Source organism: Lepisosteus oculatus, chromosome 2 (genome assembly GCF_040954835.1).
Source record: "Lepisosteus oculatus isolate fLepOcu1 chromosome 2, fLepOcu1.hap2, whole genome shotgun sequence".
NCBI classification, from domain to species: Eukaryota; Metazoa; Chordata; class Actinopteri; order Semionotiformes; family Lepisosteidae; genus Lepisosteus; species Lepisosteus oculatus.
The window spans coordinates 2,827,380-2,840,663 of NC_090697.1; the positions used below are offsets into that span (position 1 = coordinate 2,827,380).

The 13,284-nt window shown below is 37.7% G+C and overlaps 1 protein-coding gene across 19 annotated transcripts in view; it reads left to right on the top strand.

The window, feature by feature from the left end:
* epb41l2 (erythrocyte membrane protein band 4.1 like 2) overlaps positions 1-8,569 on the top strand; it is a 106,378-nt gene extending 97,809 nt beyond the window's left edge. For all 19 annotated transcript variants that reach the window (XM_069195904.1, XM_015359053.2, XM_015359020.2 and 16 more), the window contains 3 exons: positions 1,049-1,129; positions 3,832-3,946; positions 7,621-8,569. In XM_069195904.1, coding sequence (XP_069052005.1) covers positions 1,049-1,129; positions 3,832-3,939 — 189 coding nt within the window. In that variant the 3' untranslated portion in view covers positions 3,940-3,946; positions 7,621-8,569. The remainder of the gene's footprint in view (positions 1-1,048; positions 1,130-3,831; positions 3,947-7,620) is intronic.
* The last annotated feature ends 4,715 nt before the right edge of the window (positions 8,570-13,284 follow it).

A 13,284-nucleotide genomic window follows, 5' to 3' on the forward strand; every position in this document is an offset into this window, starting at 1 on the left:
CAAGGAAAGCAGTACATGATCAAATGAACAAATCTGTAGCATGTACAGTAGGTTCACTTCTTTTTCAACTAATAAACGTAGATCCTGTAATGTGTCAAAAATGTACATTGTACACAGTATATACACATTTAGAACTTAAAACCTTAAAAAGAGTTTTATAACAAATATTTAATTTCAGCTGCGCTTTTATTTTTCACACAAAATCTCATGAACTGACTCGATGTCTTGCATAGATGCAATACTAGTGACATTGTCAAAAACAATTACGGTCTCCAAAGAGATTGTTAATTACGTTGAGCAACAAGTGCGGAGTGAATACTGTAATCTAAAGTCGGTGACCCCTAACTTCATTGTCACTAGTCGAGAACATAAAGAAGAGAGTTTGCAAATGGGAGAGGGCCAGTGATCCATCTAGCTATAGGTGTGGACAGGAAGCACACGGTGATGCTGTCGCTGTCAGCATGAGCATTAGCAACAGAGTGGACGGCAGATTGTAGATGGGCCATTAGCAAGCCTGTCATGTCTATGACAGCTAATCGAGTCTGGGAGAGTGTTGTCATCATTAAATGTGCACTGAGGGCCATGTCACCAAGCAAATGTTACAGTGACATGCCACTTGAGAATGTTGTCTCTTTAAAGAAAAGGCAGTAGCTTGTCCTCTGATTTTGTCACATTAATAATTGATATTTTCTTTAGTGTAATATCCCAAAAAAAGAGATTAAAGGTTCCATTCTCTTCAGTCTTTTTAAATTGGAAGCTATAATGAATCAAGTGTTTCATAGACATTAATTCTCTAAAATTAAATTTCATTTTTTCAATTTTGGCTTTGTGGTTGATTTTTTTATAGTTCTTTTTATGGTTCTGTATTGGTAATTAGTAGTTTCTGAATATGATGTAAAGAAACTACAGAACTGTGTAAAAAGAGTTGCTTTTTTTCTTATGATTTTCCATCTAATTAATGTCTGAAGAATTGTAAATTCCATTGTTACTTATCCATATGCTCCTACCGCAAGTGCAGTATTTATTAGATTAACTTTTTCCCCCTCAGACAGTAAAAGGTGGACTTTCTGAGACCAGGATTGAAAAGCGCATTGTCATCACAGGAGATGCAGACATTGACCACGATGAGGTGCGTACTGGCTCTGTTCTGTGAAGTTGTGCCGTGATGTCATGGCTAGGAGTATGATTGTTACTGCTATTGCTGCTGCCATGGAAACTGTACATTTGCACATTGGCTTTGAAATCTAAGCAGTCATCTAAATCTTAAACTTAAAAAGTAAGCAGCACAGGTGTTTTAAATTACTGTGCATTGTTGCCATAATAAATGTAACTTTTTGGATAGGGCTGGTATATAGAAATCACTAGCGAACATGCATGAAAGGCAAAACAATTAGCCAAATCAAACTCTGTTTGAGACTGAAGCTGCAGCCAAACAGCGTTACAATTCCACTGTAACTGTTGTCCGCTGAGTGAATCTGTCAGTTGAAAAGTATTTATCCTGTGGCTTACTCATTAGATTTGCTGCTTTCAGCTATGACTGTACTGACTGTACTGTTAACCTCTGCTGTTCCATACTTTTCATGCATAGAGAATGTCTTGGATTTCTAAATGATAATGTGTGATATTTACATATTTTTGCTGTAAGAAAATGTTATCCCTATTCATATGTTTCTTGGTATCTCACACTGCAGTGCAGAAGTCTTAGATATCCTGGAATAGTCAACAAGTTTGTTATGAGCATAAGTAGTTTGCTCCATTAGTGCTTTCTACTATTACAAGAACTTAAGCTGGGCAAGAAGAAACCAAACATGTGGTTCAGCAAACTTTAATGTAATTTATATAATTTTATATAAATATAAATTAAACTAAAAAGGTAAACTACATGTGCAATATGAAGAGACGTAGTGCCTAATACATCACATTTACCAGCCAAATATAATTGACTTATTGTCAGATGTTCCTCCAGTTTCTGTGTGTAAATGTGTATCAAGGTAAAATGCTACTTTTCCTGTTATAAAATAAAGAACTAACAGGATAAACTTCTAGTTTGAAACAAAATGGCTAAATGTTCAGTAGGATATTGCAATAGAATTGTTTTTGAATGAAGAAGGAAAAAGCTTGCTTAAAAAGAGTATAATGCTAAAACAAATTTCACAGCAGTGTATAACACTGCAATTCATTAAAATCCCACTAATTATCACCTGTACCATTGGAAAAAAACAGTGCTACTTAGTATTCTTGTACTTTGTAAATCCATATGGTACAGGAAATGTAAAAGGTTGTCCATATTATTGATCTCTCTTTCTTTGCATATTATGTAGGAAAGGCTTAGTGGCATGATTCCAATAAATTGTTATTGAAATGGTTTTGCAAATGTCATGTGCATTAGTAGACATTTTCAGCAACTGGAAAATGTGTACTCACAAGGGATAAACAATCTATGTTCAGAGTAAAGAAAATATAAATTAAATATTTAGTTTAATCCTCCCACTAATTTATCATTGATATGGAATTTACCTCCTTCTGCTTTTCAAAAGTGGTTTTCAGAACTTAATATCTGAGAAATTAATTTTCAAACAACTTAATGATGCCATTTGGAGTTATTAATGTTTGAGCAGACAGTACATCCTTCCCACAGAAACGAGCAGACAAGGCTTATAAACGAGATGAGCTCAGTCAAGTTAATTACAGAGCGGCCGAGGTTCTCAGCTATAGGGAGTGTTGTGGATTTCTAAATGAGTCAAAAATAGTAAATATTTATAACATCACAAAAATAAAAACACAGATACAGGTTTTCCAATTCTTCTATTTGTAGACCCTTAGATTGGTTTTGGCTTTGATTGCACTTCAGCAGGAGAAAAACAAAAACAGGGCTGTTTGAAAGTACAATCGATCTGTTGGTGACTTGAATGAGATGTACTTTACATTGGGAAGGCAGCTCAGATGAACAATGAGACTGTATTCACTGGTGATAGTGAGGGTGATTTTTGCAAATCTGTATTTTAAGTGTGGTCTCTGTTTTACCACTTCAGGCAAAAAGGAAAGAAAATGTAACCTTTAAAAGGCGTGTTTTAATGTCCCCCTGTTTAAAGAAAAGATGTTTATACAGAAGGGTCTTAACATTCGCAAGGGTTCAATGCAAATAATCATTACAAATAGCCCAATTAGCATATGATCATGTCCACCCCTATACTGTTGCATAATATACTACAGTATATGGTACAGTATGTGTGGTTATGAGACATACAGTAGGTAATCCTACCTTATGATAATTAAAGTACTATTGCATTGCGTTTAGGTTAATTAAAATAACATTTACTAACTAAAACAATAGTAATCCATTAAAATAAGCAAGATGAATATCTCCTGTAGGTTTAGCCTATCTTTCTCTGCCTCTGTACTCTGCTGTACTGAAACATGCAATACAACTGTCAGAGAGCCTTTAAAGTCTTCTCCAGCTTGTCATTTCCCACACTGCTGAGACAGAACCCGGAGCGTTCATTACGATACAAAAACAAGGCCACACTGAGATGGAGGTGTTGGGTACTTGGGCAGAGGGCAGGGAGAGACTCACTTACCAGCTAGATTTATGTCACGATCTTAGTCTGTTTTGCCACTAATTTCAACGTTGCAGTTAACAACTTTCAGCTCGGTTTCATCCTGCTCTGCTCTTCTTCCATACAAGACCCTGTTGACCAGACAGAATCGCAAGCAAATAAGTGAATTTGCTTAAATCACCAGGGCAAGCTTGATTAATTTGCTTTTCATTTTGTTTTGCCACTTTCTTTTACTTTGTCGTCACCCTGTGTTTGCATGTGGAATTCTGGGTAGGCCTTGGCCCAGGCAATTAAGGAAGCCAAAGAGCAGCACCCTGACATGTCAGTGACCCGGGTGGTGGTGCACAAAGAGACCGAGCTCACAGAGGAGGAGGAGGACTGAATGCCAGGTAAGGGACCGCAACATTCAGAGAGGCCTCGTCACCTCTTCTTCTGCTTCTCTGCCATTATCTTCCGGCCTGACGTTTTTGAGAACCACCATCAAATGCTACACGCAGCCTGGAGTGCTTTTTCTTACTATGTTTTACAGCCTTAGGTTATCTTTTGAATTCCTTTCTATCACAGTTTTTGTTGGTTGTACCTTTGCTACAGTACCTCCGATATCCAAGATCACTAATTTTTGTGAGATCTGAATCAGTTTTGATTGTGCATCTTGACACATCACACACTTTCAGAGTGGTTCACTTGAGGTATGTGTAATATTTCCATCTCAGTTTACACTAGCACAAAATTACATCCCAGTTTGGCAAGAACAACAATAACAGTTCCTTGTATTTATGTAGTGTTTTTTAAGCCCAAGGGATTGCTTCCCAGAAATTTAAGTCTTGCTTAAAGACGATGTTCTCATTGAAGAGTTTCAACAATGGATGAACAAAGTTTCTTTATAAATGAATTTCTGCTTGTGAGGTACATGAATTTGCCTTGAGCACTCAAATTTGTGTGTTTCTGGCTTTTTTTTAACTATGGGTAATTTTTCATCAGGTCTTAATTGTCTGCATGGCATTTGTTTAAATATTATATTTGCATATAATGTTACATTTCATGACATTTTAGCTTACACTGGTATATTTGGCATTTTAGCATCTGCCTTGTTGTATTAGGAGTTGGCTCAATATCAGTAAAATGCATTTAATTAGAATTTATTAGTAGTATAGTGCACAGCATAGGGTACAAATCATTATACACTTAAGTTTTAAGCAGTTACATTTAGAAAAATGTTCAAATAACTCCATTCTTTTTACAACAAATTCATACTAATATTATAAGTAAACTTGATACTGAATCCATGTAATTTAAATTTGATGTCAGGGTACTGAAGTGTTTTTCATATTTTTATTTATTTTCCTTATTAAAAAGCAATTATAAGGTCTAATAAGCTTAATTTATTGTTCACTTATGAACAATATTTTGAAAATAAGTCTGTACTGTTTGCATCAGTGTAGTACAGATAGAGGACAAAAGATGGAAACACCAGTGTTAAGTCCGTTCATAAGGATCTGGACCAGCAGGTGTGGCCTGTAGATCTTCCACAAGAAAGGCGGTTCAGCTCATGGCCTGTTGATGGAGGCTGTCTTGGGGCGTTGTTCTGGAACATCACATTCATGCTCCAATGGGTTCAGATCTAGTGACTGACTTGGCCATGACATATGGAGGACATCAGAGTCATGATCATCAGACCCTTGTGTGACCACACATACTCTGTAGATAGGGGGGGTTGTCATCCTCAAAGCAAGAAATAAATGGTGCAACATGGGGTGAGGATGATCACTCATTACCATTAAAATAGTAGCTAGAATGAGAATGAGTGTACTCGTACCATGCCAGACAAATGTGCCCCTCCCAGAACATTACTGAACCACCAGAACCCTTCACTGATGGAACCAAGCACTTAGGTTAGTGCTACAGTATGTGTGCACTTCTCTGTAAAGAACTTGGTGAAGGATGCCAGCAAGCATATCACCTGCAACTCACTACTGACAACCCACTGAAGCTCAGCAGGTGTGAGCCTGGTCAGTACCTGGATGGAAAATCTAAGGTTGCTGCTAGAAGAGGTGTTAGTGGGACCAGTAGGGGGTGCTCACCCTGCAGACTTTGTGGGTCCTAATGCTTCAGCATAGCGACAGGGACACTATAATGTAAAATATAGTCCTTTGGATGAGACATAAAACTGAGGTTCTGACTCTCTGTGGTCATTACAAATCCCGGGGTGTTTCTCTCAAAGAGAACGGGTGTTACCCTGGCATCCTTTCCTCCAAAAAATCAGCCTCCAAAATAAGTTCCGTTTACATGGCCTGAAAGAAGTGGAACTTCTTCAGATGTTCTTCAGATGGCACACCCCATCCGTGTCGAGGTGCGATGAGTGGTGCGTTCTTTTATGGATTTTTCTGCAGCAGTGTTGTACTAAACTGTCAGTTGACTAACTGTCGACTGTCTGTTGATGTGCACATTTTGTATCCGCCTCCTTTCACTTCTTTCATCAAAGACAAAGCCATTTTTGACCACCGGCCTGCCATTGGCTGGGTGTCTATTGGGTGGTGGACCATTCCAGATACACACTAGACACTGTTGAGCTTGGAAAACCCAGTTCTTGACGCACTCAAACCAGTGTGCCTGGCACCTACTATCACATACTTTTCAAAGGCACTTAAATATTTTTTCTTCTCCCTCACATACACAATCCATGTCTTAAGTTGTCTCAAATCCTTCTTGAACTTGTCTCCTCCCCTCCCTCTACACTGATTGCAGTGGATTTAACAGGTGAAATAAATTAGGGGTCATAGCTTTCACCTGGATTCACCTCGTCAGTCGATTTCAAGAGCGGGCATCCCTAATCTTTTGTACACTCAATGTATATGATTGCTGAACTGTGTATATATATATAATCTCATAATTTATGATAATTATGTTTGGAGGTGATTAAAACTATAATCTATATAAAATATATACAAAAAAAGTTGGGACCATGAAAACTGTGGTAGCCCTGCCACCATAGTATTTTTTCACGTGCAAATAGAGCCTTTATTTTCAGCTTGTACTGCTTTTGTACTGCAACACTGAAGTTTAAATGCACTAATACCACCTCAAGAAAGGTCAAATCTCATTCTGGAAAAAAAAAAGATTAGTACAATTTAGAGTTCCTTTTGTTGTAAAAGTCACACAACAATAGTCTATTTGTAGAAGGTGGCTAGGACTAAAGAAGTAAATATTTTATTTATCAAGTCATTGTCTCGTGTGTGGTATAATCCTTGTTAAATTTGTGTTTAATCATCATTTTAAAATTTATGAGCAGATGTGGGGGAAAAAATGTACCTCCACCTTCCAGTGGGTAATGCCTTAAAAAGCTGTGAAGGAAACCAGGCCAGACTCGGGAGCTGTTCTAATGAGATTGTTTCTGAAGGATAAATACATATTGTAGCGATCTGCTCTTCCCAACATTGGAGCCTTCGTTCCAATACATATTTATTTTCAGCACACAAGGATGAGTATATTGCTAAAACCATATATGCATTTTCATTTTTTGATAACGAAATCCATGCAGTTGTTGAGTTCAGTTTCCCCCCTTGAACTCTATCAGCTTTTGCTTTTATGAAGTCTACCATTTCTACCTGCTTGGGAGTTTTCTATTTCTGCTTTTTCATATCCATTTATTTTTTTTACGTTCAGAAAAATTGAAAGGCTTCTGGACCAGCAATTAATTTTGTAGTTTTACAGAAGAGGTTGGGAGCATAGGAAGAAAGATGTGATCTGTTACCAAGTGAACAGTTACCCCCTTTGGCATAAACAGCGACATGTGGAGCATCAACAGTTTGACACCAGGGGAAAATGTGTGCTGCATGCTCCGTCAAAGCCAGTATGACTAACACTGCTGATTAATGCTGAACTAACTCTTGTTTGCTTATTATTAATTATAGAAAGTTTTAATTAAGAATAAACAAGCCCTACGGTAGTATCTTTACCGAATACAGAAGAGCAGATAAAAGGATCTCAAAGAAATGTGTAGTATTTTGCTTCTATTTGCTGTTTTATGATTTTATTATTTTGTGTTATTCTTACTATATTTTAGAACTGAGAAGAGGACACTTGGATTTTTAAGTAAATCCAGAAATCCACCGAATGAAGCAGCTGTTCAGCTACGCAAGAAGAACAGCTGAAGATGATACCATTATTTTTATTGTTTTTTAAGAAAACCACTTAACATTTTTAGATCATTTTCGTTGTATTTTCTGTGCTTTTGCAAATTTGTCTACCATTATTAAAAAACAAAAAGAATTTATACGTGATCAGTTTTATTGTAAGACACATTCACTTTGGATACTTTTCTAGTTTGTACAGAATAGTATTGGATTAACAAACATCATAAGAAGTCTGATGGGTGAACAAATATACATCTTAAGACACAGTATAACTAAATGAGCAGCCTAGATTTGGAACTGGTCAGTGTACCTTGTAATCTATAAAAATGTGCAGCAAAGTTTCCTCGGATATATATAAAGGAACCAGGTAAGACGAAGCACTGTGTCATTAAGGACATTGCACTACAGTGCCAACACATTCTCAGATGCAGTCAACTTAAACATTCCATGTTGGGGAGGTATTGTGTATTAACTTCTCCCTGATAAAAACCTTAAATTTTAGGCAGCTTAATTCTTTGCTTTCCATAACTTTCTGGCATAATTAATCTGATTTATATTTTTAGAATACTTTTGCTATCTTTAACACTTTGTCTTGATGTCTAAACCAATTTAGATGTTCCTCTGGCTAATTTGCTTTTTAATTTGTGTAATTGTTTTCAGAACTTTGTTCTGAAGAAACATTTGATCTTTTCCTGTAGATAAAAAATAACTTTTCTTAGCAATATGATGACATGAATTTCAGAAACCCATTGTTGATGTCAGTTTGCTTTTTTTTGACCCTGTGTATAGCAAAAATACACTTAGGTTTTTAGCAGCTTTAAAGATGTGTTTTGTTTTTCCTCTGTAATGCTGTTAAAATAAAAGCTTGTTTATATCCAAGTGTGTTTTTTTATTTGCTTACTTTTCTTAGACTTGGAAGAACTTTATTTTTCCACAAGGCACTTCATTTGTGTTCCTGGGTACATGAACATCCTTCACACATGCATACAAACATATACAAAAAAATGAAGTCATATTAACACAGCTTCTACTGTTAAGAAAAATGCGATCTAAAATGCCATTTATGCAAGTCAATTGAAAGTGACACTCACTGTCATCAGGATCCGGAGTCAGGAAAGGGGAAGACGTAGCTGTGATTCAGAGAAGCAGGGAGCTTCTCGGAGTTCTGGCCCGGATGAGGAACAGGGAACAGGGACTGAAGCAGGAGCCTGGAGAGATGCTGAAGCAGTGGAGTTGGTTTGTATCGTGTCGTGCAGGAGAGCTTGCAAGAAAAGTCCTGCACAGCTCCCCTCATCGCCTTTGCTCAAGTGCATTAGCCTCTTGGGCCTCTTGAGCGTGGTGGGCCGCGATCTGCAGTACTTCACCAGAGTGTGACGCTCGCTGGAAGAGGCCGCTGGTTCTTGCTGACAGGCTGGTAGTCCCAAGGGCTGGAGCTCAGTGACTTCCAGAGGGAAGTGGCGGGGCTCGGAGATGGCCGAGGCAGGATGGAGAAGAGGAAGCTGTGGTGGTGAACTGGTCTGGTCTGATTGGCGTACGCGGTCGTCGGGCCAGGATGCGCTGTCATGTGGGGAGCTGGTGGAGAACTTGGAGCTGCTGGTCTGATGCTGAGCAAGAGACTGGAACTGTCAGGCGCACTGTCGTTATCTAGGAAGCAGCTCAATGACAGAGCACTGGACCAGTGGCATAACCCGGTTTAAAGTGTGAGGTTAACTGGTTGAAGAGGGTTGGGAAATCTGGCCTAAGTGAGTCTCAGTACCCCCGAGAGGAATGTGACTTCTTGTGGAAATGCCCACAGTTCCTGAGGAAACCAAGAACTGCAAGCTCCCACTCGTCACTTCCATGATATTAACTACTGTATGTTGTTCACTCCTTTGCTGTTGCACGGCAACAAGAATGGCTTCTCTGATGGAAGCAGGTGGCAGCAATTCAAGGCAACATCATCAACCAGCTTGACTACTGGTTGCTAGGTGTTCAGTGATCAGTGAGTTTATAATGCAATTTGTTAGTTGTGTACAGTCTGTACTGTATGACTAAAACACAAGCAGTGGTTCAGCATGAGAACCAATTACTTGTTTTACAGTGTCATACACTGTATTCATTTCAGCATAGTTCTGTTTATGCTGATAAAGAGTCAAACCTGTTTATTTCATTCACTAATGTGTTTCAGGCATTCAGATTGAAGCTTTAGTCTGCTTTTCAATATATGCATTATTTCTGTCCATACACTCTGATCAGTATACATATACCATTTGCATGTGTAGCTCTTTTAAGTGGGAGATGCATATAGATTGATTTTTTCTATGGGAACGTTTGATTATGTCTTAGCAATATCTTTTTTTTATTTAAACTATAAGATGTTGGTGTTTTGGGGTGGTGTGGTAGCACAGTGGTTAGCTTTGCTTCCTTGCAAGGCTGGGGTCAATTCCTGGGGTGCTGTCTGTGTGGAGTTCTGTGTATGTTCTTCCCATGTTCCCATGGGTGTCCTCCAGGTTCTCTGGATTCCTCCCACAGTATAAAAATGTACAGGTAGGCTAATTGACTTCCATAAAAATTGATTGTGGTATGAGTGTGTGTCTTTGATGGATTGGCATCCCACCCAGGGTGTGTCCTGCCTTGCACCTATTGCTTGTCAGAATAGGCACCAGCTCATGTGACTTCCGAATATGTGACCCTAAACTGGATGAGCTGTTATAATTTGGATGGATTTGACTTTAATAATTTGTGTGGTGTGGTTTAATTTAATGTGTGAAATATGTGTCTTTAGTTAGAATTAAACGATTTTTGCATAAAGATAGTAGTGGTTCTGTTCTTTTTAGCATGTCCCATATACAATATAATACATTATTTTACAACCACAAACATTTTTTTTGGATGATATATCTTTTGCAGCAGGGATTTTATGTTTTGGTCAAAACTTCCTTTTAGGGATCTTAAATATTTGTTACCATCTTTTTTTTTTCCTGGGCATAAGTCCATTAAATTCTGGTTGAACACAATATTGCATCACAGTATATGGACATTTATGTCAGCTTACTACATCATATAAAACTGCTTGGACAAAGTTATGTTTAAGATTCCTTTAAGAACACAATACTTGATTCAGGGAATTGTTGTTCACTAGTCTCGTATATCACACACTAGCTCAGGTGATGCATAAACAGTTATATTTACTGAAGGCTTGCTGTAAACTGTTCAAGATTATAATTTTTAGTTTCTGACGCTTTTCCTGATCTTCTGTTGTGAAATCCTACTGGATTTGTGTACTTCAGCTATTCATGAGCCAGATACAGTGATTCCATTAGAATCTGGTTCACAGTCATCAGCCATCTCTCTGCTCTTCAAGTCTCCCTAAGGATCTCTTCTGTGCGTCATCTGGACTCCCCTTCCCAGGATGAGAGAAGCCCTGCAATTCTGCCTGGCCGCCTGCAAGCTTGGAGCCCGCTGCTTCTGGGGTGTAGGTCAGGTGTGTGGGTGCAGCCTGGTCCTGTGTTTCGGCCTTGATGATGCTGATCCAAAGCACAGCTCATAAGCTCTCTCCCTGGGGTCCACAACCACAGCCAGCTCATCATTCACTATTTTGCAAAAGGAGATAGTGGTGAGTACATTTTAACGTCTCCTTTGTTTATTGTCAATTGAGGTGTCCCATAATAACTTCTGAAGCCATCTGCGTTTTACCCCTGTTGAATGTCTTTCGCACCGCGGTTAGAATATAGTACAATAAAAGAGATTTTAGCCTATATACTGTACTAACACAGGCTTAGCTTAGCTAGAGCAGGATTGTTTACTGAAACCTTTTTGGGCTTGTTTGTATGAACTATTTCATTGGAGCAATCACACGCCTACTGTTTTATACACACCAATAAATTATATTGCAATGTATTCCTTAAAAGTAGCAGGTATCAAAATGACATAAGAATAGTAGAAAATTTACAATCAAGAAGAGGCCAGTGTACAGTAGTTCATATGGGTTCTGTGGACCCACAAAAAGCACCTACTGCCACTACAGAAAAAGAAAATGAATTTCATATTGGAGGTACAGCAATTTCTCATATAAAACCATAGTTGCATTCCTGGAAACATACGCAGGGATGATCAATATTTTCTTCTCTGTCAATCCACACTTTTGTTAATGTTAATTTCAAGTACAGTATGTGTTTGCATACTGTATGTATGTGTTAACCTGCTCATATTGTATGCAAATGTTAGTATATTATTAGTGTGAATAAAGTGTGTATGAGTACATAGTTTTACTTAAAAAGGAAAACTTGTTTGACAAAAATGTCCTAACATAAATAAAATCATGCATTATTTAAAATGAAAAATAAAACTTGTAAATGACTGTTTTTACCTCATGTTCCATGGTTTAATTTTGTCACCTTAGAATTAAAATTCTACACATTATCGGCCCAGTCAGATTCAAACCGCATGCTGAGATGTCATAAATTCATTAATTATCTGTACACTTTATACATTAATGACTTTTATGACTCTTATAACTTTTCTTTGCCTTTTATTTGCAGAACCACTGGTATTGCCTTTTGCGTGTTTGTCTCTCATGGTAAAGGATAATACTGTATCGTATCCAAATGAAGGTGTATACAAACCACACAAAGTCATGATCACGTGTTTATTCATGGTAAATTAAACACTGAGAGAGAGATGAATGGCCATGATGTGTTCTTCCACACAGGTAAATACACACAACTTACTCTAACTTAAGAAGGCTCTACGGCCGAAACGTTGTGTTTTCTTTCTTCTCTTTTCAGCATGGAATAAACCTATTACTTATTCCTTTACTCTAACCTAATGCTTTTTTAGTTGGTTAGAATGATAATAATGAGAATAGAAATGTCCCTTTTTTATTTGTGAAAAGGCATTATGCAGGTGGGTGTTATGTGAGGAATAAGTGTACTTGTATAGCTATGAAATATGAAGCTATTCTTGAAATAGGATCACATGGAAGGATCAGCTCTTTCCATGAACTGCTCTTAGGGCAAAGTTCCATCTTAAGGTTGTGCTTAAAATCATAAACCCATCATAATTAACACCCACTGGGAAGAAGTCATATTTCTTTGGAGGTGTTCAACATTTCTGAATGTTACAAGATGTAAATCTGCGGGTCCTGTCTTCCACACCAAAGCACAGTTTCTCTCTTCAGTCTGTTCGGTTCAGACAAAATATTACTGCTTGGTGGGATATGTGGGCAGGTTTATAAATTTTTCAAGTTTATATTCCATATGGACATAGTTCTGGGACAACTATCCAAAGATTTTTTGTTAAATTGTTCATTTAGGCCTCTACCTAGCTAACAAATCTAAACTGAACAGCTCAAAAATTTACACTCTTGCATATATCAGCTGAAAACACTCGTGAACAAATGATTGTTTTTCTGATCTCACATTCTGAGGGTAATAAAACTTGAAACAGGCAGTAACCACCTGAATGATAATAAGTAAAATGCATTTTCTCTGCGAGACTCTTTCAATTAAACCTGAATAAAAAATGCAAATGTTACTGTCATTTCCAATCACTGTGAAATTGGTGGTGCAATTTTGCACTCTTGACTATTGATAACACTTGTCAAAGCCCGATTT